General features: G+C 38.0%; 1 protein-coding gene across 1 annotated transcript in view; it reads right to left on the bottom strand.

Annotated features, from left to right (window-relative positions):
- Positions 1-266: 266 nt before the first annotated feature.
- Positions 267-26,394, bottom strand: part of NUP210 (nucleoporin 210) — a 73,771-nt gene continuing 47,643 nt past the window's right edge. Inside the window, exons 21-40 of the mRNA XM_075096690.1 lie at positions 25,990-26,118; positions 25,158-25,285; positions 24,230-24,365; positions 23,834-23,896; positions 22,916-23,095; positions 21,451-21,531; positions 20,398-20,529; positions 20,035-20,193; positions 19,046-19,137; positions 17,357-17,531; positions 13,729-13,904; positions 12,050-12,267; positions 11,376-11,512; positions 10,468-10,591; positions 9,401-9,547; positions 7,217-7,467; positions 6,437-6,656; positions 5,747-5,842; positions 5,527-5,610; positions 267-2,217 (exon numbers count right to left, since the gene is read on the bottom strand). Of these exons, the coding sequence (XP_074952791.1) occupies positions 2,117-2,217; positions 5,527-5,610; positions 5,747-5,842; positions 6,437-6,656; positions 7,217-7,467; positions 9,401-9,547; positions 10,468-10,591; positions 11,376-11,512; positions 12,050-12,267; positions 13,729-13,904; positions 17,357-17,531; positions 19,046-19,137; positions 20,035-20,193; positions 20,398-20,529; positions 21,451-21,531; positions 22,916-23,095; positions 23,834-23,896; positions 24,230-24,365; positions 25,158-25,285; positions 25,990-26,118 (2,829 nt within the window). The 3' untranslated portion in view covers positions 267-2,116. The remainder of the gene's footprint in view (positions 2,218-5,526; positions 5,611-5,746; positions 5,843-6,436; positions 6,657-7,216; positions 7,468-9,400; positions 9,548-10,467; positions 10,592-11,375; positions 11,513-12,049; positions 12,268-13,728; positions 13,905-17,356; positions 17,532-19,045; positions 19,138-20,034; positions 20,194-20,397; positions 20,530-21,450; positions 21,532-22,915; positions 23,096-23,833; positions 23,897-24,229; positions 24,366-25,157; positions 25,286-25,989; positions 26,119-26,394) is intronic.

Here is a 26,394-nt window from a genome sequence, read left to right as displayed (position 1 = left end):
GAAAATAAAGAGCTGCTTCTTCAACCACCACTGACTTCAGCAGCAATTCAAGATGCTTTGTGAAAACTGGGAAAAGGCCCTGACAACAAATACTAGATGGAAAATTGTCCAAATATTAAAAAAACATTACATTGGCAACAAAAGTAAAAATTATGAGTGTAAAATCGTGACTGTAAATACTGAGGGGCTGTAGGAGAAGTACTAATAATATAGTCTAGTGCTAAATTCTGAATAGCCAAATACAAGAAAGTTCATCAACAGTGTAATAAAGGAATCTTACAAAGCTTTATTAAATAATACTGATACAAATGATTATTTACATCCAAATTATCAATTTTAAGTAGTACTAGTAAGGCACAACTTCTACAATTTATTGGCTAGTTTTGGAGAAGACTCAATGTAATAACATGTAACAATGTTGCTTTTTTGTAATACTGTGCGAAACCAAAAGTGTATGCCATAAACCTTGCCTGCATTCCATTCCTCTATTTGCCTGCATATTTCTGCACACAATATATTTTGCATTGAATATTTTGCTCTTTGAATTAAAACAATAGTGATCACTTTCATTATGGTCCTTAGGAGAGTTCAGACATCCAGATTATTCACAATTATAACTGTGATACTTGTTATATATAAACAAAGCCCTTATCGGATAGCTATAAAACACTGCTTATGGATTATAAATTACTGTGCTTATGATTATAATCCTCAAAATAAAGGATTCCAACTGAGATACTTTTTTTTCTGTTCTCAGGGAAGTATTTTAGGACTAAGAATTGGAAACAAGTTTTTCTTCTCATCTGTTATTGTGGAAAAAAGTTAATGTCAGCTTACCTCACTGCCATCTTTTTTAGAAAGCAAAATACGTCTGAGCACACAGTAATCAATCACCTGGTTTAGCAGACTACTTTCTGATGTACCTGGAATTGTGCATTTTACATCTGTGTGTCTTAGCCAGTTAAGAGAAAAAAAAAAACCAAAAAAAGTCAGCCAAAAAAACCCCACATTAATACTTATGGAATTAAATGCTAGATTGCATTTTACAGACTTAAAAATGAGCACTTACTATAGAATGTTATGGTACAAGTATTCTGAAGTCTGGTCATACCAGTAATATCTGACTGTATAGTTTAAAATGAAGATTTTGGGTGTGGCTATATCAGTTTGTACATGAATACATCTGAAAAGGTCACTCACTCTAAGCGTGAAATGAGCCACTTACTTTCCAGTGCATCAGGTGCCTAGTGGTAATAAAAGGAGGCTCAGTTTCTATTGAGGTACTTCTATTTGTGAAATAATCTACGTAAATATTATTATGTTTATATCAGAACACAGGTAAGAGAATTGCCTTCAATTAAAAATATTTACTACCAGAAGAAAGGTCCTCTTAGAAGGCACATGCTTTCACATTCCCAGTCCAAAAAAGGTGCTTACAGTAACAAGAAAGGAATACTGCATTTGTATCCAGAGGAAGCCACATGAAGATAGCTTTGTTTTTCTGGCTTTTTGTTGTAAAAAACCCTCAAATTATTCACAGTTGTTCCAGCATTCCTAATGTTAAAACAGCAAATTATGGTGATGAATCACATTGTAAGGCTAAATATAAGAACACTTATCAGTGCAGTACATTCCTGAGTCTTTGGAACTCAAAGTAAGAAATCTGTTCTTTGAAATATACAATCCTTCATATTTTTGGCTCATATTTGACCTGTTTTTTTTCTATTTCCCTTTTTAAAAAAAGTTATTTGAAAAGAAAGTTAATTTTTACAAAAAGTAAATAAAAAAACTTTTATCACTATCACTTCGACATAACTTCTAGTTGCTTGAAGAGTGCAAGAAAGCTAGCTTAGCATAAACACTCCTGTTTGTCTAGTCATCCTTGTCAAATAAGCATAAAACAGCAGACAAAAAAAGTTTTAGAGAACTGAAGTACTGACATAAAAAAATTTCAGAGCTCTACATATTAAAAAAAAAATTGAAGCTAGTTATATTCAAGAGATGAATTGTACCAAAACTGTGAGACTTCTTAAATTTGCTATTTTTAGAGGCACCAATTATTGGTTTTTAAAATTTATTTTCCAGCCCTAGGGCATGAAGATGAGTCCTGCTGTCTCTAACGTGAACCATAATCAGTGCTCCAGAGCATCGACGATGGGCTTGTTTTCCTGCTTGAGGACTGAGGAGTGAAGGAAAGTGCAGGTGATACAGAGAAACCTGAAACACAGGGGAAAAGGAGAAAAAAACCCAGTCATACTCAGGAATGGTAGGAGAAAAAAAGAAACAAATAACTGCTGTTTATCATCTGCTGGAACACCTGGCAAGCAAATCTAATGATGCATTCAAAGTGAAATAACCCCTTTAGCTTATTGCCAGTTGAAAAGACATAAGTATCAAAATTTTCCACGTCTTCCTATTAAGGACTTTAATTACAGAACTGATTACGTCTTCTGAGGGGGGCACAACACATTTAACCTCAGCCAATAACTTTCAGTTTGAATTTGCCTTATTTTATCTGAAGCATCAGGCATGTGTTTTTACAAACAGGACTGCAGCTCACCATAATTTAAATATGTCTATAATAATGTGAATTTTGTTTCAATAGCGACTGTTGATTACAAGTCCCCCAAGTGAATGAGTATTCTTTGCATATTTCTGAAAGAGTTTGATTCTGCACCACTGAAAATAGGTAAAGTAGGGAATAAGTATGATGTCAGAAAATACAGATAAAACACGACTGCGATATCAAAAGCCGTGAAGGAAAAAACTGTTCACTGTGCCACACAACTAAGTCTTCTATAGACTTGTGTGCTTTGCCCCCTAACAGTTATCCTTCCCTGTCTCTTACAGTAGTCCCAGCTCACGTTACTCACAGCACGGGACAGCACAAGAGATGCAGCACAGGCTGCAGCTAAGCAATGTCGCATGAACTGACTAACCAGCCAGCTGGTGCCAAGCACATTGTATCAGCATCTGAGCTCTGCTTTACTTTCCCTCAGCAGGAGCAAAATTGTGCATCTCTCTCCTCTACCCTTCTGGTGATTTGCATGAATTCTTGCACTTTTAACCCATTCCCTGTGACCAATGTGGCTGAAGCTGGCCAAGAGTTTCAAAAGAACTAGCAATGGGTAAAGGGAAGGTTGGGGACTGGAGCAGGAGGATGGGCAACAAATTTCCTAGGAACTGGCACAATGCTTGTTGTAATGTAATTCAGTATGCAGGATCTCTCATAGTCATACCTCCCTACATTGAATTCAAACACAAGAAAACCTGCTTTGTAATATCTGGGTTAGTGATAGCCTTGGCTGCAGTGATCACAATTATTGTGGAGTTTGGGATCCTGCTGAGCATGCTGAAGCTTAGTATTAAGACAAAGGTTTTAGATTTTAGAGAACATCAGTTGGGAGGGATTCCGCAGGAAGATTACATGGAGGATAAAGGAGCTAGTGAGCACTGGCAGTTTTTCAAGAACACCCTCCTGGAAACACAAAAACAGTTCATCCCCTTTAAAGTAAAGGAAGTAGGCTGGGCAAGAGACCCCCTTGGCTTAACTGCAAGCTTCTGAGTCTGCCCAAAACCAAAAGAGAAGCGTACCAGAGTAAAAGCAGACAAATACCCACTGAGAACTACAATGGCATTACCAGGATGTGCAGAGAGGATGCTAGAACAGCAAAAGCTCAGCTCAAATTGAAACTGGCCAGAGATGTCAAAAACTACAAGAAAGAATTCTTCAGGTATGTAAATAATAAGCAGAAACAGAAGGAAAATATTGGCCCACTGTTAAACAGGAGAGGTGAATTAGTCACCAACAATGTTGGAAAGGCAGAGGTTCTCAACACTTTCTTCACCTCTGTCTGTACCAGCACTGTTGGCCCCCAGGCCTTCGGAACAAAAATCCAGACTGATACACAGACCCATTGTCAGTGAAGGAAAAGTTAGTATGTGAACTGTTACAGAAGCCTGACCCCTACAAATTGATGGGCCTTGACAATACCCACCTGAGGGTCTTAAGAGAGCTCACTGACACCATTGGGAGGCCACTCCCCATAATCTTTAAGAAGTTGTAGAGACTGGGGGATGTCCCAGAAGACTGGAAGAAGGCTAACATCACCCCCACCTACAAGAAGGGCTTAAAGGAGGATCCAGGAAATTATAGGCCCATCAGCCTCACTTCAGTCCCTGTGAAAGTTATGGAACAAATCCTCCTGGGAGCTTTCACAAGTCAAATAAAGCACATGATTGGGAAAAGCCAGCACAGATTCACCAAGGGTAAATTGTGCTTGACAAACCTGATCACTTTCTACAACAAAGTAGTAACCTAATCAGTTGATGTGGGGCAAGAGGTGGACAGTGTCTACCTGGATTTCTCCAAGGCTTTTCATATGCATTTCATTCCCACAGCCTCCTCCTAGAGAAACTGCTGCATTACGGTCTAGACAAGTGGTCTGTGTGGTGGGTGGGGAACTGTCTGATGGGCCACACCCAGAGACTGGTGGTAAATAGCTCCTTTTCAAATTGGCAGCCTGTCACAAGTGCGCTCCCCAGGGATTGATACTGGGCCCAACACTGTTTAATACCTTCATAAGCGATCTGGGTGATGGAATCAAGTGTACTCTTATGAAGGTTGCTGATGATAGCAATCTCAGTGGGGAAGTGGACACTTTGGAAGGGAGAGCCACTCTGCAGGAAAAGCTGGATAGGCTGGAATAGTGGGCTAACAAGAACCTTGTGAAATTCAACAAGGGGAAGTATAAGGTCTTGCACCTGGGAAAACGTAACCCAGGAGTGCAGCACAGGCTGGGATCTACCTGGCTGGGGAGCAGCTCTGTGGAAAGGGACCCAGGGGTCCTGGTGGACAACAAGCTCTGTATGAGTGAACAGCGTGCTGCGACAGTGAAGAAAGCCAACAGGATGCTCGGTTGCATCAACAAGGGCATCACCAACAGAGGTAAAGAAGTCATTATCCCACTCTACTCAGTGCTTGTCAGGCCACACCTGGAATGCTGTGTTCAGTTTTGGTCCCTGGAGAGGCCTGAGAGGGTCCAGAGAAGGGCCACCAAGATGATCAAAGAACTTGGAAGCCTGACGTATGAGGAAAGGCTGAGAGAACTGGGTTTGTTCAGCCTTGAGAAAAGTAGGCTTAGGGGAGACCTTATTGCTGTGTTCCAGTATTTAAAGGGTGGCTCCGAAGATGAAGACTCCCTTTTTACAAGGAGTCACATGGAAAATACGAGGGGTAAGAGATACAAGTTACCCTTGGGGAGATTCCAGTTGGACACAGAGGAGTATTTTTCACAATGAGAACAACCAGCCATTGGAATAATATCCCCAGGGAAGTGGTGGATTGCCCAAAATGGGATGCTTTTAAGATGCGCTGGAGAGGGTGCTGGCCCATCCTGTCTAGACCATGCTTTTGCCAAGAAAGGTTGGACCAGATGATCCCTGAGGTCCCTTCAAACTTGGTATTCTATGGTTCTAGCTAGACTAATCAATTAATTCATCAATAACTGGGTAACAGCTGCTTACTGTTATGGCTGTGTTGAGGAGTTGTCCTTGGGGTAAATGCTGGATGACTGTGCTGTTCTTTTGGTGAGAAAACTGCATGATAGGCTGTAAGACAATGTAAAAAACAAACAAAAGCAAAAAACATCACCATCATTTCACACAGAAATTATTCCTTTATATCTGACAGCTAATGTATTGTAAGAAGTTATGGAAAAAATACTGCAATCTTTCATTCTCTTACCTATAATCATAACAGCTGTCCCTGCTAATAGTGCAAAAAGCGTGAAGAACATCACTTGATAAGAATCAAGAAAGTGCTGGAATAGACTGGCTCCATCTGCAGAGTTGATTAAGAGGAGAGAATATTGAGTTAAAAGAGCATCTTCTCTGATCTCCTTTAAGAGTTAACAGTTCTTAACTCAAACTGAAATTGCTTAAGTGAAATGAACTGAAAGTTTTTTATTTATAGCAAGTAAGTGTAATCCACTTAGATAATAGGACTTTGATTCTAATGACTATTTCCAATGCAGTCTTCAAAATTCGCCAATAACAGCTTAAGACATTGATATACATCTTAAGCAATGTTCTTTACTTTCTCAGCCCTAAAAATGCTAATCTGTTTTCAAAATAACAAAACAAGCTTGAGAGTAAATAAAAGCAGAGCAAAAAAATTACTTTCAGACACTTTAGCACTGGGATATTTATGCTAACTTCAACAGAGTATCTTGGGCTGACCCAAAAGCAAAATACATTCAACTTCAGTCATAATGAGCAACTGTATTCAAATCTTCTGGTCACAGTGAGCAGCTTACATGTCACTGATAACATTAGCTGCCAGCTCAGATTTTAACACACCAAGTTTTATAACCTCATGAGCATTAATGGAAGTCTGAGGTTTATTCTGGCATATGAAGTCTAGAGATAAACTTACGTCTCACTGGTGCACTGGTTTTGTCAGTCAAGTAAATCACTGTCACTGGGATAGTGATAGACTGGTCAGTCATGGGACTAGAGATGGTTAGAGTGGTCGATACGATTCCCTGGCTTGAAACTCTTGGATCAGACAGACTAACGGTGTAGACTACGTAACTAGGCAGCCCATAGGATTTCTCTTTCTCAAACGCCTTCACTGTTGGTGACCCACATTTCACCTGCCGAGGGAAAAAACAACTTGAAATAGACTGTTAGAGAAAGCACAGCATATATCCATCTTCCAAACCATATGTCAGAAATATGTTATTGCACAGAAAGAGAGCGCAATTCACCCCTCAGCAGGAGTTGGACTTGGTTTTAACTTTACAGTGACACCTGCCTCACTTCAGCCTTATTAATTGTTAAGTTTCCCCTATTGACTGCTGTTTCTGTGAGTCTGGGCTAACCCCATGCAGGCAAGTCAAATCATTGACTGTGCTACATGAATCATGGGCAGTCAAACAAGTAAGTTAGCAATCAGGCAGATTCTCTGCTTCCCCACCTGTGAGCTGGTTAACTCATCCCAGCTAGCACACAGGTAAGCCTGACATATTTCTACTACCCCAAAACAAAAGCAAAAACTGAGGAGCAATACATTCCAAGATGAGTATTTCCAAATCATCTCAGGAACAATCTTGACATGGAAAAGGTGGCACAAAGTGCCTTTGGTTAGAAAGTTGCATGTAGCAGTTCAAAATGCTTTCAACTGTGTTGTGATACTTTCTGGCAATAGACTTACCTCCAGGGTATCAAGAATTTCAGTGGCACCAAATATTTTCACATCAGAGCTTGTGTAATGGTTACTTAAAAGCATTTCCGTTTGGTCAGCATAAAAGCCAGGATTGAATGGCACCTCAGTGCTGATCTGCTCCCCAGAGAAGTGGCTGCCTTGGATTGAAGCTGTAACTCTGAGTGCAGTTTTACTCATACTGAGGTGCTTCAGCTGCTTGTCAGTAAGCCTGTGCATTGTGATGGAACAGGTGTAATGTCCTATAGAAACACAAGCAGTTTGTCTGTTAATTGCTCATCTTTATGTTTTTTTTCCTCCATGCAGAGTGAGGTTTCTGTGACATGTTTAGAGAAGAAATATAAAAGGTGGTACAATTCAACAAACAGCCAGATTGGGAGCGTGTATGTGAATGGGATAGTGTGTCCGCTGGTCCAAGCGTCACAATCCCAGTACTGAAACAACAAAAATATTTCTTGTCCCAAACTAAACATCATGATAAAACCACTAACATGGCAGTTTCTAGTCACATTTTATTTTAATGTGCCAGTGGACTCAATTCCACTTTGAATATAACATGCTAATATTGATAGACAGGTTTTACTGAAAACAAAATTTAACATCTTATTTCATATTCTCTTCACCTAATGTTAAATTTTAATCTATTACCATCATCATCATCAATTCTATGGAGATATGGTTTATTATTTATAAAAGCTTCTTTAAAGGTTAGATATTCACCGTGTTTCTAATCTCTTATGGGACCTATTTGTCTAATATTAGTGATAAAGGTAGTAAAAAATTCCCACAGTGTGGAAGACACAAAGCATAAGTAACAAGCAGAACTTGGTAGGTACATGTTTTCCCCTTATTTTCTTTCTCTAACAAAGTAACAGAGGCAGCCACTATTATGCAAGGTACGATAGTGTTTTACACAATGGGTACAGGGTCTAATCTAACAGATAATTAATTTTATTTCCATGGTCTTTTCGTTCCCTCCAAAGTAATGTTATAGTTATGAAACTAACACATGTTGTAGACTTTCACAATTTTATTTCCATTTTCACAGTATCTAGTAATTTCCCCTCCTTTTAAGTCCCAATTCGTGTTGTTCTGGGAATACATATGAATTCTACCTTTCAAAAGAAATTACAGCACTCAGACTGTGGAAGAAAGTTTGAAAGCATGATAAATTCCAGAAATGCTTAAATTGCAGACTACAAAGAATACAAAATGTATTCCTTTCACGAGATTTTCACATTTACACTATTTTCCTCATTTTAATCACTGAGATTAGTTATCCTACAATAACTACAGTGGCAGGGCTTTTAAAAGGCCAACATCAAACACAAAGAATATTTGACTCTGTAGAACATAATCAGGTGAAATCTAAAGATCCTTAGTACACAGACATTAGAACTCATGATTGCTTCTCTTATCCCTAGTCTTAATTTCCACTGCATTTAAGTATATGTTAAAGGCACTGAGGTATGGCAAGTAAACACCTAAAAGAGCCACTGGACGTTTACAGCTGCAGATACACCCCATTTTGGAATATCTGTTACCTGAGTGCTCATTTGTAGCAGCTGAAGAAGGAAGTGTTTTGCTTCCATAGTTTAACAAATACAGGATCTGATATTCTTTCCTAAATGAAGTTACACACAAGTCGATCTCCTTTTTGTACAGTTCAGCTGGAGTAAAAGATGGCAGCTATTACCTCTATAAAGTGTGTGACACCGGTGTATTATGTCTACATTTTGCAATACCATCACTTCTGTCTCAAGATACTGTTGGACCATCTACATACCTACAAATATATGAGTAGTAATTTGCAAAATTAGGACCTAAATTTGTGGTCAAAAAACATGCTAAAGTTTGGTTCCATACCCTCCCCTGCCCCAAGTAAAATAATGGTTCTGAGTTTCTTCCTGACTTACTACTGCAATTCTGAAAACCACATGAAATGGGCTGCCACTGATTACTGGATTTCTCTGAAAACAAATGTCTTTGTCACATGCAGAAAACCCTAGAGTTAAAACAAGGAGAGTATGTGTTAACAACTCACTGATGCCCGAGATCCTACACAGCCAAGCTCAGAGGCTTCAGAAGGAAATCTGCTAGGTCAAAGGGCTTTTGGACTAAACCACAGCAGAATTCAAAGTGTCACTTGGAGTGTGGCATCTTGTCTCATCTTACCTGAAACGGCATCAAATCCAGGTTCTGTTATAAAAATATCATGTGCTGGGAAGTCAAATGCATCATTGTTAAAATCTAGATGGCAATTGATAATGGACTGTGGTTGTAATTCAGCAATGGCTTCAATCTGAGCAGGCAAGCACTCCCCTAAGGGGAAGAAAAAAATTTAATCTCTAATTAATTAGAAAATTCTAACTAATTAGTTTTTAATTAATTAAAAGAAAAACTATGGCTTGAAATATCAGGTTATTCTGCCACCTTCTGATATAGTTTCACAAGGTTACGATGATCTTAAAGTAGCTGGAGATCAGAGACAGCTGTCCTATCTCAGGTCTAATACTACAGCGATACCACATGAAAATTTTATATGTTTTGGGTTGTTTTTTTTTTACATGAATAATTTATTTATAGGAAAGAACGAACTAGAGAGAATTTTTAGCTCAGATGTGTCTGTTGAATAACTTATAAATTGAGAGTCCCAGGATCATATATTTAGTATCTGGCAAGATGTTTTTTTGGTAGGCTAATCATTTACATAGGGCACAATAAAATTCTACTTGAACAAGCGCTAAGAGTTAAGCTAAAACCTAAAAGGAACCATAATCAAACAGAATACAGCTTATTAGGTAGAGGACACAATATGATGCTTAATATTTGTATTGATTCTAATTGCTGATAATTTCTGTAAACTATTTAAGGATGTTTACTTTAAACATGCTCAGTAAGAAAAAATAGTACCCTCCAGGAGGCAGTAAGCAATCAACTAGCTGATTGCCTATAAACTGTTTTTTTGCTATGATAAAAAAATGACACTTCTATTATCTACTGATTTTATTAGTTTTGAAATCTTAATAGTGCCCCAGAACACCCTCCAAGTTCTGTAACATGGCCCTAAGATTCTTCTAGAGCTCCTGGGATTCCAGAAAGGCACTAGAGGTTCACAGAGATCTTGCTAAAACAGCTTCACAGACCCTTAAAAAAAAACAAAGACACACAAACCAAAACCACCTATCATGAATATACAAACATGCCATAAACAATTAGCATAAAGATTTTTTTCATCATACCTTTCAAATTTTTATTTTTTTCCCCAATTGAAACTATCACTTTGGAGGCTGCAACTCCTTGTAAGTTTGTTTTCACTCCACTTACATGCATTGCTGTAGTCCTCTGAGGTATATTAATCAATATCTGAAAAAAACATGAAGTACATTGTTACCAAAACCTGTTTATCAAATAAAAATGAAGATAAAACCAGACTGGATTGATTGTAAAATGCACATATCCTTGTGTGTGTAGCAGAAGATTCCAAGAGGTTGTGTTTTGCGTTGAGAAATCCTACATTTCTCTAATTTTAGGAACTGCTTTTCAAGGCAATTGAAGCTAGTAAAATCATTATTTCTTTCCACCCAACACCCATAAGTTAACAGGCATAAAATTCTATGTCTAACTTTAACTTTAAAAGAGTATCTAGTGCCTACGTTAGCTGATACAGTGAATTGTGTCAACAGTACAACTGCACTGCAGATAAACAAAATAATTTAATAGAATAGTTCTGATCAGTGATGCCTAGTAATATGGTACAACACTTCAGGAAGTTCTTGCTGGCATCTCATCCTGCAGTGAAACCTAATTCCTAAAAGCAGCCATACTCAAAAATTGCTTAGCATCTGGAAATAACTTAGCCAAGCAAAGCAATCAAAATGTACAATATAAGAACAGTATAGGCTAAAAATAGAAATAGAAACTATTATGCTAAATTATTCTCCTTAACAGACATGATTAAGGAAAACCATGATGTGTTTGGACACATACCAAATATTTTCCAGCCATTTGCATTTCTAATAAGTTTTCCTTTAAAAAGAACATTCTAAATATTTATAACAACAAAAAAATCTTAGAATGCATTTTGGGTGAAAAAGCACCCAAAGCAAACAAACTTCAGCAGTTCTTGTGGGATTTAACAGCGCCTCACCTCTCTGTAGGTTTTAAGTAAGCCGGGAATCTCATAATAGACAGTGACAACACCAGAATCCCTTGCCACTGCTACACCAGTCTTGGAGTCGACCTGAAGAACGCTACTTAATGAGGAGCTCCATATGCCTGGCAGGCCTGAGAAGACATACCATTGGGACACTGTTTAACAAATTAGGCTAACTGAAGCATTTCATTATCACATTGGTGTCTGTAGGTATGTACCCCACTGCACAGGCAGCATGAGTATACACACTTCCCAATTCACAGAAACTAGATTCTAGGACCTCTTGCAGTGAAAAGCTGGCAGCCCAACACCAAACTGACTTGCAGTTACTCTGACAAAAGCCCATTAATACTAAGAATAAAATACAGTGAGTGAAGTTAGACAGTCCTGATTCTGCATGATTCCCATAAAGAACAAGCCTTACAAGTTAACAGAATGGAAATGTCTGAAGCCTGATACTCATGAATTCAATACAAACGACATATTGCATGGTACAATTAAAATTACGTGAGTTGATCAAACCTATTTTTATCATTAACAAGAACAGTGACATTTGCTTCTGAACAAACATAATAAATAATGCATTTAGTTTTCCCGAGAATAAGAAAGAGTCACACTGATGTCAAATTGTTTAGCTGCAGAAACACAGTGACTGAAGTGCCACTTACCTTCCTGGTTTATTGGTGAAGTACTCAAACAGAGGACATCACCTACCACCACATCTGTGAGCTCAGGAAAAATGGCATGTTGCACAGGAAGTGGGACATAGTCTGCAATTCCACTGTGTTCTGCATCCCAGACTTTAAGCAAGGTTAAACCTACATTTACAGTCCGGATTACAAATGTGTTGTTTGTGGCTCCTTTCCCAATCTGTACAAAGTCATCTCTACAGATAAAAAGAAATGCTTTTATGTTAAGGCAAGTTTGCCAATGTCATTATCTCTACAGCAAATAGTAGGTATTGAACTCTTTAGATGGTTGACTTCTTGTTTTCAGTGATGCTTATCTTCTAATGAAGTCTGACAAAATAAGGAAAATACAAAAAATTAATTTAGGTGCTACTGAGGCAAATTTCAGTTCTCACATCGTTATGGTGAGGGAATATTGAGGTCATAATTATGTATGAGAACTACTTCCCAATTTTAAAATTTTAGAACTTTAGAATGAGGTAAGCTGTCTCTCCTCCCTTTTCTCAGGGAGTTAAGAACCAAAGAAATTTCAACACCAATATGCAGCTTTCCAGCCACAGCTTTACAAACCTAAATCCCATTTGATTCCAAGTTCTGATATTTACCAAAATTCAGCGGTCTAAAATGAAGTGACATAACGCACACTTAGAAGTGCGCCTGGCACAAAGACTGCCACCCTGGCAGCACCACGCAGAGACAGTGAAGGTCTTGACAGGAGTAGAGCTGGGTCACCACAGGGCTGCACCTGAGGTTAATGAGCAGCACTTCTCTCTCTGGGGCTGATAACTAGTCCTGTGATGAAGCAGCTGTGTCACATCTATTTTGGAAGCTAAGGCAGTGTTAACTCAGGGATCTCTGTATGCTACAGAAATTTCTGGAGATCATTTAGGTAGGAGAAAGAGAAAAATCTTGAATTCAACCCCTCTTTTTTTTTTCCTTTTAAACACAATCACTGCGTCAAAACTGCAAGGTGCTCTGCAGAAAACAAGCTATGATATAGTATTGTTATCTATAACAACAGACATCAAAGAGGTGAATGAAAGAGATCAATTGTCATTGATCAAGAGATCAAAAAAACAATCACTATATCCAAATAATTGGAATTAGTGATTTTTTACTGGTGACCAAAGAAGGCTGTTTTATAATATTTATCATGCTTCGAGGCAGAGAGCAAAAGGCCTTTTGAGGCCTGACTTTGCTGTGCAAAGGCTGTACAAGCATATCTGAAGACACAGTCCCTGATCCAGAATGTTCACCATCTTATGTGAGACTTAAGCGAGTCAGTGTAACAAAGCACTAGGAGAAAAGAGACAAGATGAGGCAAATGCTAGTAAGATCAATTGTTTATATAGGCCACTGATGTATACAATCTGATGATTCAGAGTCACTTAAAGCAGAAATGTACCCCAGCAGGCCCCACTAGGAATCATGCTTATCTGGGAAACTTTCCATTTGCTAGAGAATACGAATTGCTAACGAACTCTTCTTTTTGCTAAGGTGCCTCTAAAGACCACAGAGATTAAATCCTTTCTTTGCTAATCCCAGTTCAAGCTATATCTTCATTTGATATCTTTGGAACAATCTTTGTTCCTTGCTGTGGCTGGGCTATGTGTATTTGGCCTTTTTTGTTCTCTGTAATCAACACCCATGATACCCACCTGTTTGTTGCAAAGTTGAGCACAGAATTATGCGAATGAAAAGTATCTCCAGAGTTATCATGAAAATGGACTGTAAAAGTCAATGTCACACCCAGGGGGAGAGCCAATAATGCCTCTTTGTTTTGCGTGTGCAGAATAGGACTCATGGAGATTCTTAGATATGAGATGGGGTAGACCTGTAAAAACACCAGCAGTGAAAAGCAAAATCAAATTTTTTTCAGTGCCTCTATAAAAATAGTAATCTAAACCAGTTCTTATTATGCAAATATACAAAGAGAACAAGTTGCCCCTAGACTTCCCTCCCAGTAATTCTTGAAATAAGAAGTGTAATTCATTCTCCAGTTACTAGAACAGGAATAACTTGCAAAGTATGTGTGAGTAAGGGGAAGAAATGGTCACTGCCTCCCCTGTTTCCTTGCACCAGGTAGAAAGGCAAGATGATACAGGCAGTTTCTAACAGTTTTTTTCAAACTTCAAACAGTTTCTCTGTTTGAGCCAAGGTTTACCCAGCAGAGGAAACATGAGCAATAGCTGCAGAGCTGTTCCCTAGTGACCCCTGTCAAATAACATCATAGATGCTACAAACTGCTGCCCCTCAGACAGGCTCACAGTGGTCTGACAACAGGGCTCCCAGAGGTGGGAAGGCACAACACCCACAGTCTTTCTTTCCTCTGGAGGTGTGCGCTGGTGCGGTTTTTCTGATCCATCATTGGGCACACTTGCCTTGTTACTGCTGCCAGGCCGTCCCTTGAGGCATTGGCTGATACAAGTGAAATGCAACAGACAAAAGCAATCAAAACTGGCATCTGACAAATCCTAACTGGTCAGCAGGCTGCAGTTTGTTGCCTCATTGCCTTTCCTCAACCAAGACAGAAGTTAAGGACTTCTGCTCCAGATTCTTTAGAAAAGTCTGCTAGATTATCCATATGGGCACACTCCCACATTTTTGCAGTAACACTCCAACTTTGTCTGAAGACAAAGACTTTAAAACCATATTTTTTTAAATAACATATTACTATTCCCAATTAACTTATCCAGGTTAACTATCAAAATTACCCAACAAATTAACTCCATCTGTTCTTTCTGTTACAGCTATTGGAAAATAAATAATGAAAGGATAGAGAAAGCAAAACCCCTCAAGTATATAAAGAAAACTATTTTAAAAGGAGCCCTCAAACTTATCTTGTAGGAAAATCCCTTTTTTCTGACCTAAGAGGCTCAGCTAAAATGTAAAACTCTGCAATCTGAAAATGTACATGTCAGAACTTAGAAAGGAAAGGACAAATTTGGCCTCAAGCAAATAGCAGCTCTGGCTAGTCTGAAATGAAAAAAAGTGGCTAGAATATCAGTATATACAACTGTCCACTCCACAGGCTAATATAATCAGTTAAAGTATCAGTGCATATAGTAATCTGCCCAACTAGCTGAGGTTATAAGCTAATAAAAATGCCATTTCCCTGACAGATTTTCAAGCTTGCTTTAATTTGAAATCTCAGAAACTGTCCCACAAAGGACAAATTGCTAAACTTAATATTGATGAAAATAGCTATTTACTGTTAAAGCATCTCAGTTTTTAAAGTATTTTTTATTTAAAAAACCAATATTCCATTGAGTACAGCTGGTACAGGCAAGTTCTTAGCTTGCTTCCATGCTAAGCATGCTGTCACTTCCACTGTCCTCCTTGGCTTATATAAGATAGTCTTTTTTCAAACAAAGTTGAAGGTCTGTTAAGTGATGCTACTGCAGCAGTTTGGTTCTTAATGGTGTACAGCTGTAAACAGGCAAAACAAGAAATTATGAAAAGAAGGATGGTGTGAAGGAGAGAACTCTGCCTTCGAATGACACAACAGAGTCAAGCTCACCTCCTGCTCTCTCACAAGTTTTTCTACATGACCTTCAGCAAAACCACTCAAACTCTCAGTTCTTGATCCATAAAATGAAGGCAGCACTGTATTACCCCACAGGGCTACTGTGAGGTTGAAAAATATTATTTCCATAGAAGTAGTACAGTCCCAATAAGCAGAGGAAAACAAATCAATTGTACAAGAGGTTGAACTGAGATGGCTGCTACTACAAAGAGCTCACAAGCTTAATATCACAGTGCACTGACTCCACAGTTCTGTGATATCATAACTGTGTACGGAAAGAATGCACGAAGGGAGAATTTAACTTCAGTACCACTATATGCTGACTAAATGTCATTTGAGCCAACCCCAAACTCATTAGATGTCTTTCACTCGCTGGATCCAGCCGTGAAGGGAAGAAACGAGGTCATCTATAACAGAGCTGTAGAAATTCAGTGTCAACACCTAGCAGCAGGAGTGGTGTTAGTGAAACTAAGCTACCGTTTCTTTTTTCATTCTTCACCCGGGAGGACAGACCTACATGCTGTCCTACAGACAAAGCTGAACATTATGGTAAAAAACAAAATTCAAATAAAAAACCCCAAACCACTTCACAGTGATTATAATAAAACTTACAAATAATTTGCAGTCAGCACTCAATTGTATGTCTTTCTCCTTTAGCTGGGGCATAGGAAAGAGGCTGACAGAGTAAAAAGGGATGAGAAGAAGTGGAGCAGTGGGTATCTCAAGGCTCATGTCGCCGGATGTAGAAAGTTCTTGGCACAAGGACTTTTGACGAGAAATGAAGGACAGATGTTCCCTTATGTCCTAAGTGCCCAACCAGTAAGATACATCTGACTTCACGTAACAGCATTCAATCAACAGATGAAGTTTTGATAAAAAAAATGTTTCATTAGCCTGGAAACAAACTGCTGAGTTCTGCTACAGATTTGTCCTTCCCTGAAGCATCCACACCTCAGTGTGGCTCAGGCACATAGGGCAGCCTTGGACATGTTCCTTGCCAGCTCACCAAGTACAGGCAACAGCAGCTAAATTATTATGTTTGGTAAGATAGCCTCTCTCATGCAGGGATTCGCATGATATGTAAAAGCTGAACTGCTGGGAAACATCAGAGAAAATTATATTTTTAAGCACTGTACAGTTACGTCTCTAATATCTTGAAAATCTAGGTATCACTTAGGTACCTTACAACCGATGCTGCATTTATATTAATTACTCCAGATGACATTTACCTTTTTCCACACACTGCAAAATGCATGTTTATGACATACCACCTTTTTTATTTGACCTTCTGTAATTATCAGCCTTCTATGAGGCTTTTAGGGTAAACTTTTTTTTAAAAAAAGTTTTTAGGGCACATGCACGCAAAAGTCTTTTTGTAAAATGTACCAAATTTAAGAATTTTCTAGGATTTAATGTCTATCCACCTAGTTTAGTATACTAAACTTTTTTCAAAGCTCAGAACTGACTATTAATTCCTATACTTCACATTTTTCAGAAGTGAATTTCAAAATGTGCAGTTAACCATCCCTGTTACAGCAGTTAAGACATACTTCTAACAGAAAACTGCAAGGAAAGAGATATATATAGAGAATACTATACGTAGTTATATACTAAAAACCATATATTTATATATTATGAATATATTTATATAAATATATGAAAATATATGTAAATATATCTATATATTCTATATAGATATATAGAATAGATATATATATATAGACTATATATAGAATATAGATATATATAGAGAATACTACCTTAACAGCAGCTACAATGGTCTGGTTGATCCCAAATGGTTCCTGTGAAATCACTTCAATTGTTGATGATCCTATCAAAGACCCAGAGTTAAGGAAACCTCTCTCATCAATTTTTACAACAGGAACTTTATCTGGTCCATCCAGGACACGGTAGCTCAGTGAAGCCACTTGGTCCCTTAAGAAAACAAAGAAACAAAACAGAGGAAAAAAAAAAAAAAACAAGGGACCCCCTTCAATGAGTAAAACTGTATTTACACCAATATATTATGCAAATCTAAAAGACTGCTATTTGGTGTGTGTTTTTTCCATGTGCCTGCAATAAAAGCTGAAAAGCTGGTGTTCTAATCTAAGAAAGAAAACTTCAAGTTCTGGTTCAAGGTCACTTGGAAGAAGTCTTATCTGGGTTTAGGCATGTATTGAAATCTAGTTTCCATCTAGTGTCCCACAGAGTCATCATTCACTGATGTAAACTTGATTTCAAATAATAATGGCTAAGGCTACAACAAACAGCTTCTGCCATAATTTTCTGTAAGCAATACTTAGAGGGAGATTAGTCTGCCAGGGCCAATGCCAGTGTTGGAGATAAAGCCAGAGGGGCTTGATTAAGTGGATCTTAGTTTCCTGGAAATGGTTTTGTACACAAGGTTAATTTTTGGAATAACTCTCACCATGGTATTTGCGTATTAATAAAGTGAGCAAACACATAAACTGTAATTAGTGGGCATTCTGAGACATTAGCTACTTTGAAGTATCACCTATCACACATTCTAAAAGATCTGTAAATATTTTTTTTTTCCTCTCAAGCTCCTCCGTTGAGATAGAAATACTCTACTTTACCCTAGGAAAAAAAAGTTATTAAAGCTGGATTTTAGTTGCCCTTTTCTTGGCAATAGCGTAATTGGTTTTGGTGGTTGAGTTCAGGCATAAGGACTCCAACATTGGATAGTAAAGATAATGGGACAAAGAAATGTATGGCCTCATATCTAGCAACTTAATGACTAATTAATCAGAAAAACTGCTCAGAAGAGATAGTGAAACATTAGTAAATGACTACAAATGACAGGGCTCCTATATGACTGTTTCAAAAGCAGATGTTGAATGACCACGGTCACTGGAGCTCCAGTGAAATTTACAGTTCCCTCCCCTTAAAAAGTAAATGCATCTAAAGCTGTGCCCTCAGCATATGTCCTATTGTCCAAATCTGCACATTCTTATGCTAGGAAAACCAAATTTCAAGCCTGAAGAGAGTCTGAAATGTCAGTCTTTAAAAACAGATTATGAAAAAAAGGACTTCTCATTTGGAAAGGACATTTTAATCTCAAAATCTAGTCATAGCCTCTGTGTAAGAAATATAGAGAAATATATGCCATAAAGCCTTGATCGCCCATAAAAAAAACCAAACCAACTCTAGTGGAAGCAGGCTACTGCTTTAACTGGCCCAGTATCTTTTAAATTAAGAATCTAAAAGTTCCAAATATTTAATTAATTTTCTAGCTACAATCTAATACAAGATTTGAGAGAGCCCAAGAGTACAGATAAGATACTATTAATCAGCAGGTAAGTCATGTATTATATGGATCTACTATGATATCCTTTTAAAAAGGTTGAAACAGCTTACTTCAAACAGAATTGCTTTATGGTTTTGATAAACTGTTGACACGTATCACAGTATGAAAACTGATCACTAACCTGTTCGTCTGAAGTTTAATAAAGGAATTTGGTGACATTAAAATCTGCTCTGCTTCTACTTCTGGAGTGACTAGATGAAGTTTTTCAAACACCTGGAAATAACAGACATTTTAGCCTACCGTTGTGTGCAACAAGTGATTTACTTCCACTTATTCCACATTCAAAACAAAACAAAAATAAAAACAAATAGAACTATAACACACCTTTTTTTTTTAACCTTGTATAATATAGATGGTAAAAAAAAAAATTAAACATGAATATTTGAGGATGGGATAGGCAGGATCTTCTACAAATTACTCTGGAAGAGCATTAATTTCTACGGCTAGTGCTATCCTATGAAGCAGTATAAAAGAAGAAGCAGATTTGTCGAGTGAAATGGTGTTGGAGACCCCTCATTCACCCAAGTTACTTTAGACTACCCCAAGTCTGAGCCCATGAGCTGAATGCCCATGAGATGCACTCCTCAAGCACATTTTCCAGCTATGTTCCACCCAAAGGAATCCAGTTCACATATGTTGAAACTGCTCCCCAAAGCATGGTAAGTGGGAACAACTAGGACATTAATTTCAGAAGCCAATTCCTGATCCTAATGAACACACCTGAATAGACACGTACGATGAGCACTATAAATAAGAATTATTATAGTGCAGAGTAGAACTACAGCAGCAAAGCTCTTTTTCAGCTCTAACACCACTTATCCACAAGACAAAAGTCACCTCGAATTTCACGTGGCTTACAACAAAAACTAACTCCTGAATTTCATTCAGGCATCACATCAGTGTGTGACTGTTCAGTGTAAACCTCATCAACACTTGGGGACCTTGGAGGTTTCCAAAGAGCAGAACATTTTACATACAAGATTAAGGGCTCAAAGATAAACCGAAGCTGGAACTACTCCTTTGCATTTAAAATTCCTGACTTCGAAAACAGACTTTATTTCAGCTCTGAAATAGATATTAAAATATTAACTGTGAGAAACATCATCATACCTGAATTTGGATTTCATCGGACAGTTCTCTTGCCATGTTGTAAAACTGGTTGGCTGCTGGATCAAGGACCTTAACAACAACTTTCAGGCCTGTTCTTCCTTTTACTCTGCCATAAGCATCCACTGCAAAGTTATATTTTGCAGGAAGCTGAAAAGAAGCCTTAGAGAGGAAAAAGTGATTAAAATATTACTCATGGAAAGAACTGACATTGATACAGAGGAAAGACCACACCTAGTGCTGACAATCGCTCTTTTGATTTTGAGTAAGCAGAAGCAACAATATTTTCTCAATTCTCATTATGTGGCAGTTTCCTCTTCCCAAGATACACGTACATGCAAGTACACATACACACACAAAATTTACCTCACTGTGTCTTGTCTTGATATCCAGAATATCCCTCTTTGTGACAGACCAGTGGAACGTTAACCCCGGTACTGCATTGCCAAATGAAAAAGGAGTCTGACTACTGGTGATGCCCATGACATAAACTGGCATCTAGAAAGAGAGCAACCAACTTTCTTAGGTAATTCTAGGATGTTAACCAAACCTGCACAGAGTAAATATAATTAAACTTAAAATTCATTGATCAAGAGATGGTATTTCTTATGAAGAAAATGGTTTGGCTGCTGTATGTGTTGCAAGGATGTATCACGCAGAAGACTCAAACACTAACTTGTAAAAAGTAAATTTTGGTTTATTCTCATTTGCTACATGCTCTATCAGTTCTCCATCAGAAAAGATGAGTTCATAAGTCATTTGTCACATTTGTAGCATCAAACCACTTCATCTTAGTGAAGCCATACACTCTTTTTAAGTTTTCTAGATCTTTGTCTAGATGATCTCCCTGATTAACTCTGCTCCGAACATCAACCTTCCCATTCCAACTCTCCAAATTAAGACAACATACCATATGAAAACAAAACAGTTTTTCAGGTTTTTATTTTTAATCTTCAAAGCAACTCATTCATGTGGGACCAATGAGCTAGAATCACTAGCCATTTTGGAAAGAGTAACTAGGGAATACAGACTCTTAAAAAATAGACTTATGAAAATATAATTTGAATAATATCTGTTGTCCTGGATACAGCAGACATACTGTAGATTTTTAACATACAAAGGAAGAAAGTCTCCACTGCAAACAGAATGAAGATTAAATTATGCTTCTTCAGCAGGACCTGAATTTCTGAAAATCAGTCTGGTGTACAAGGTAAACTTGTCCTGATTTCTGTTTTAATATGTTCAGCTCTGGAGCTTCTCCACTGACAGCACATTCATTTCTGCAGCAGCAGTGGTACCCCTCAGAGCAGGTGACCACTCTGAGAGCTGGAGAGGTACTACCAGATGACCTAATCAAAATGGTCACAGCTTGCATGTCAAAATTTTAAGGCAATAAAATCTGATCACAAATCAACTAACCTGTGTACCAGTTTTCATTCGTGTAATAGGTGCACGAATTCTAACAGCTGTCAGCTGTACTACTTCAACTTCCACTTTGTCCTAAAAAGGAAGAAAGGAAGATATTGTAAGCACTTGACAAATATCAACTAGATTTCACTTTCAGGATCTATCTGCTATTTTGCCGTTATCTAATCGTGATTGCCATGTAATTTGCATGTGACATCATAGAAAGTACAGATGGACATAATTCAGTAGGACTGTAAAAAAAATCTACAAAAGCATTAACTTTGTAAATTGATAGGCATTTAAAAATGCCGACTAAACTAAAAAAAAAGAAAAGCCAACAAAAAAAAACCTCTGCGTGAAATTACTGACAACATGAATGAAGGAGCTGAGAGGTGACTGATGGCAGGGGACTAGATCATCAGGGCCCCTAGGAGAAGAGGGATGAATAATCCCAGAAGGTAAAGTAAGCCATTGAGAGAATTAGAAGGAAATGAGAATGGTAAGCAGCAAATGGGACCATCAAGAATAAAAGGATGATATGGGTGATACTCTGATGTCTCCTCTTCACATATCCTAACATTCTTGACAGATTTTATTCCTACCGTATAGTGGGGAGGAAAGGTCAGACCTGGACCTCAGTGGGCAGGAGATTTAGCTTTCAAATTCATTCTGCTTCCTGCCACAGCATCAGGGCAGACTGTTGCCCCCGCATCGCAAAGCACAGAAATAGATTTTCTTTTTTTTAAATTAATTTGTCTCCTCTTGGCCTGGGGCAACATCTTTCAAGCAGCAGAGCTTTGTGGTGTGCAGCAGCTGTCCTGCCTTGACCTCAGATGAAGAGCTGTAAAATTTGACCCAAGTTCTGTTGTCCTGAATCTCATGCAAGTCCCAGGGACTTGCGTTCCCTTATAGGCCTGCTCATCAGCTCTCTCACGCTCAGCTAGTGGGAAATTATATGGACACAAATTCTGATGGAATATGAGGGATTCTTTGCTTGAACTTCATAGATGGGATTCAGACCACAGCACAGGATGATAGCTTTCTATACAGCCTGCCTACAGCTTAAGAGACAATGGGTTTCTTAGGCACCAGTTACCTTCTGACTTCTACTGACATAAGATGCTGCTAAACTGTAAGGAGATGCAAGCAAAGACAACCCTCTGCTCTTTTAGAAAGGCCTTTTCTAGATTCACTTACCAATTCTAAAGATATCAAACAGACTGTTCATAAAGCCTCCCTGTGTTACCAGTAGAGCTTTGTTTTAAGGTACAGCAAGATTTGGCTATCTGTTGAAAGTATCACCTCTGTCAGCAACTGCTTAAGTTCACAGGCCAGGCAGTAAGGAACACTGATTTTTCATCTCCTTAAGGAAACCAGGAAAGTACACAATATTACTAATGCAAAAAGACTATTTGCCCCTTTTGAGCCAAATCTATGAGAGCCTCTTTCAGTCCCAAACACTACCATAAAACATTACCTGAGACACCACAACAAGCTTCCCTGTCTCTGCATCAACAGCTTGCACAACTCCTGTTACTGTTCCATTCCCAACTGCCACTCCTCTGACAAGTCCAGTGCTGTTCACTGATGCAATCTTCTCATCGCTGATGGAGAAAATTATGTTGGATTGAGGTTGAGGGCCTCCTTCTGACGTGATCTATAATTAACAGCACACAGAACAACTAAAATTTACTCATCAGATACTTGTTCTGGTTAATGTTACAGGGTGCACCCCTTCCCTGCTGAGCACCGAAATGTCTTCTGTAAGAAAAGGCTGTCTGAACCTTCCCAGGGCACCTCAGAGCACATCTCTCCTGCTCACTGCATGATGTCAGACTGGGAAATCCAGTGTGAGCTAAGCACAAAAGTGGAATGTGTGCTTTGTAGAATGTGACAGGCCGATGCTAGATCCAGCCAAGAAAGTTTCAGAAAAATTGACCTCACTTTCTCTTCACCACACATGGTACAGCTCTGCTCTGTGTTTCAGTTTGCCAAACTTGTCCGCTATCCTTAATTTCATGGAGATGACAGATTTATTAATGCTGTGCTGGTATTTAATATTGAAAAAACTGACACTCCCTTGAGTGTCAGTTACCTTTGATCCAGCAATACAGTAAAATGGAAGGTGGCTCAGGAATGAAACTATTCTTATTAGTGTAAATGTATTTTACTGCCATTTACATTACTGAAAACCAGCTGTCATTAATTTGATTATACCTTAAATGATAAGCTGTACAGGGAAAGGGCCATCTTTTATCCTATTCTTATTAGAAGTATTCAGTGTGAATGCAGCTAAATTGCTAAGTTGAATATCTATTCCTGAAAAATAAGTTACATGCATTTATTTTAAAACAGAAATTACAAAAGAAAGAAAATATATAAGAAGATACCGTACCTGAACCATGGCTCCAATAATTAAGGACACTTTCCTTGGCAGTAGTCTAAATGGGGGAAAGACCTGAAAATAGAAATACGAATATTTGTGTTCATGCTATTTCAGTCAGATAGATTATGCCACAAAGCAATACATTCAAGTGCAAAACTAGGTCTTCACTTGCTTAATTACAGTAAATTGAACATGCAGAAACTTAACTCATCACTTGCAGTTCAAAACCAGTATGAAATCTGAAACAGACTAGCATTTGGGTAACTTCTGGACAGAAAAAGTAGTTTTTCTCACTGAAGTGACATATCATTCTGCCAAATTAACTACTATACTATAAATTAACTATACTGTCCCTGTGCTATCATAGATTTTGTTTATGCATATATTTTATATGAAATTATTTACTTCAATCTGTTGTGGAGCAGAGTCAATTCTTTGTCCTCTTTTGTCAGCAACGGTTGCCATAAGACTAGTCTGACCAATGGCCACACCATGCACTAGAAAAGCAGCAGTATGGTCATCAAGAGCTTCACTGAGTGGGCTGTAGCAAAGAAACACATTAGAGAAGTTCATTGAATAAATTACATGAGTAACAAATGCAAAGGATTTATGTAGCGCATAGCAGTTTTATCATAAGGATGACTAAGTGACTATGTCTTAAGCAAAATTAGCTATCACATTTCTACATGTAACATCATGAAATGGCTCTTTGCAGCCTGTGTTTTATCTTAAAATGAAATATCTGAAATGAAAACGAAGCCAGAGTCTTAGTTGGTACAGACCAAGACTCTGCCAGGGAACCCACTAGCAACATGCTTCCCCATACAAAGAGGAATTAATTATACTGATTATCTCAACACTAAAAATCAACAGTCCAAGAACTTTTTTTCTGTGATTTTAATCATTGCGTTTAGAGCTTGGAAAATAAGGAGCTTCAAGGCAATAGGATGATTTAGCCTACCTGTTTCTATAAGGTTAAATAACAGACAGAATGAGTTTGATAAGATCAGATATTTCAAAAACAGATTTCTTCACCTGATGTTAATTGCCAAGTCACTGCTTCCAAGATGCATAAGGGTCCATGAAATATTATAGTGTATGAATACAGTCTCATTCATCAGTCAACAAGATTTAGACAGTTAGTTTATGCAATTTTCCTGACAACTATTTTAAAAGGCATCTAACAGGCAATTAAAACTTTATAAAAATAAAGTAAATAAAACCTCAGCTGTTGTACACCACCATGCCTCCAAGCCAATATCTTTACTCATTTTTTGCTTATTCTGCCCATAAACACTTTCAGATTAATAAAAAAGAATTTCCATTAACTTACACAAGTGAAACAATCTGAGATGCTGCCCTTAGTTTTAGGTCCATGACAGCAAAGTATTTAGCCAGAAAAGGATTCTTAGAGTTATCCAGAACTCTGACATAAGCTTTAACTGTTTTTCCAATCTCCACCTGAAACACAGTCACGTACAGTCATTTTTCATTTAAACTAGTCTTACTTATTAGCATAAATGTTTTCAGTTTAATTTATATTACACTTTAAGTAGGGTATCAAAGATAAAGCCCAAAGGTTAGATTAGCACTGATTTTAAAGAATAACCCTGCTAACTACGGTTAGCATCAGATTAAATAAATTAATTCAGGTCTTTCAGCTGGCAAGGGCATAATTAAAACATCCAGAAATATCAATGCCTATTTTGTATAAGATGCACCCACGTTGGCAAGTAAAATGAGTTGTACATTTTTTGTTGTTCATTTTTAAAATATGACATATGGAAAATGACCTTGGGGCAAAACCTACTCCTAAAAGAATTGCTCTCATGCACTTAGAACAACAGGAAATGTAAATTAGTATGTTCATATAAATTATGAATTAACATTGCTGTGTAAATGCAAAAGTTGAGATTGCTGCCACATAGAACATAAAGTAAGAGACACTTGATACTCTGAAAGGCTTATAACCTAAAAAGATAAAATTGGGAGAAACATGAACACAGGGAGATCAAACTGTTTCTCTAAGGTCATACAGCTGCAGCAGGGGGCCCTCACCACTATATCATGTCATCTTGTATGTGTCTCGTCTTTGTGTTCATGATCAGCACAAGGAATCAGGGCAACCTGGATCAGCTAATAATGCTGGTTTGAAAGCCACTAACCTTGTCAACAACTCGGGCATACAGTTCCTGTATATCAGATACATAAATTTCAGCTTTAGCTGGTGCAGGGAAAGCCAAACACAAGTCATGAATCATTACAGTCACTGATCCTGGAAGCAGAGGATGCACCTGCAATACCAAAAGAAAATTGTCTTTTCATTTTTCTCTCATTCATAGGATAAAATTTATATCACTTTCAGGGCAGAGGTAGTTGGATGCAGAAGTCTGCAAGCCTTTGACACAGATAATTCTTTCACTAAAGTAAAAATAAAGCTGTAAAATATATGTAAAATGGATCATACTACTGAGGTGGTGCAAATGGCCTCTGGGCAGCAACTGAATTAATGTACCTTCATCTAGAAGCAGTCTGGCATTCTGTTATTCTCCTTCTGCCATCAGGACAAA

The sequence above is a fragment of the Phalacrocorax aristotelis genome, chromosome 6 (genome assembly GCF_949628215.1).
Source record: "Phalacrocorax aristotelis chromosome 6, bGulAri2.1, whole genome shotgun sequence".
In the NCBI taxonomy this organism is placed as follows: domain Eukaryota; kingdom Metazoa; phylum Chordata; class Aves; order Suliformes; family Phalacrocoracidae; genus Phalacrocorax; species Phalacrocorax aristotelis.
The sequence above is the reverse complement of the archived record's forward strand: the minus strand, read 5'-3'. Positions and strand labels throughout refer to the sequence as shown.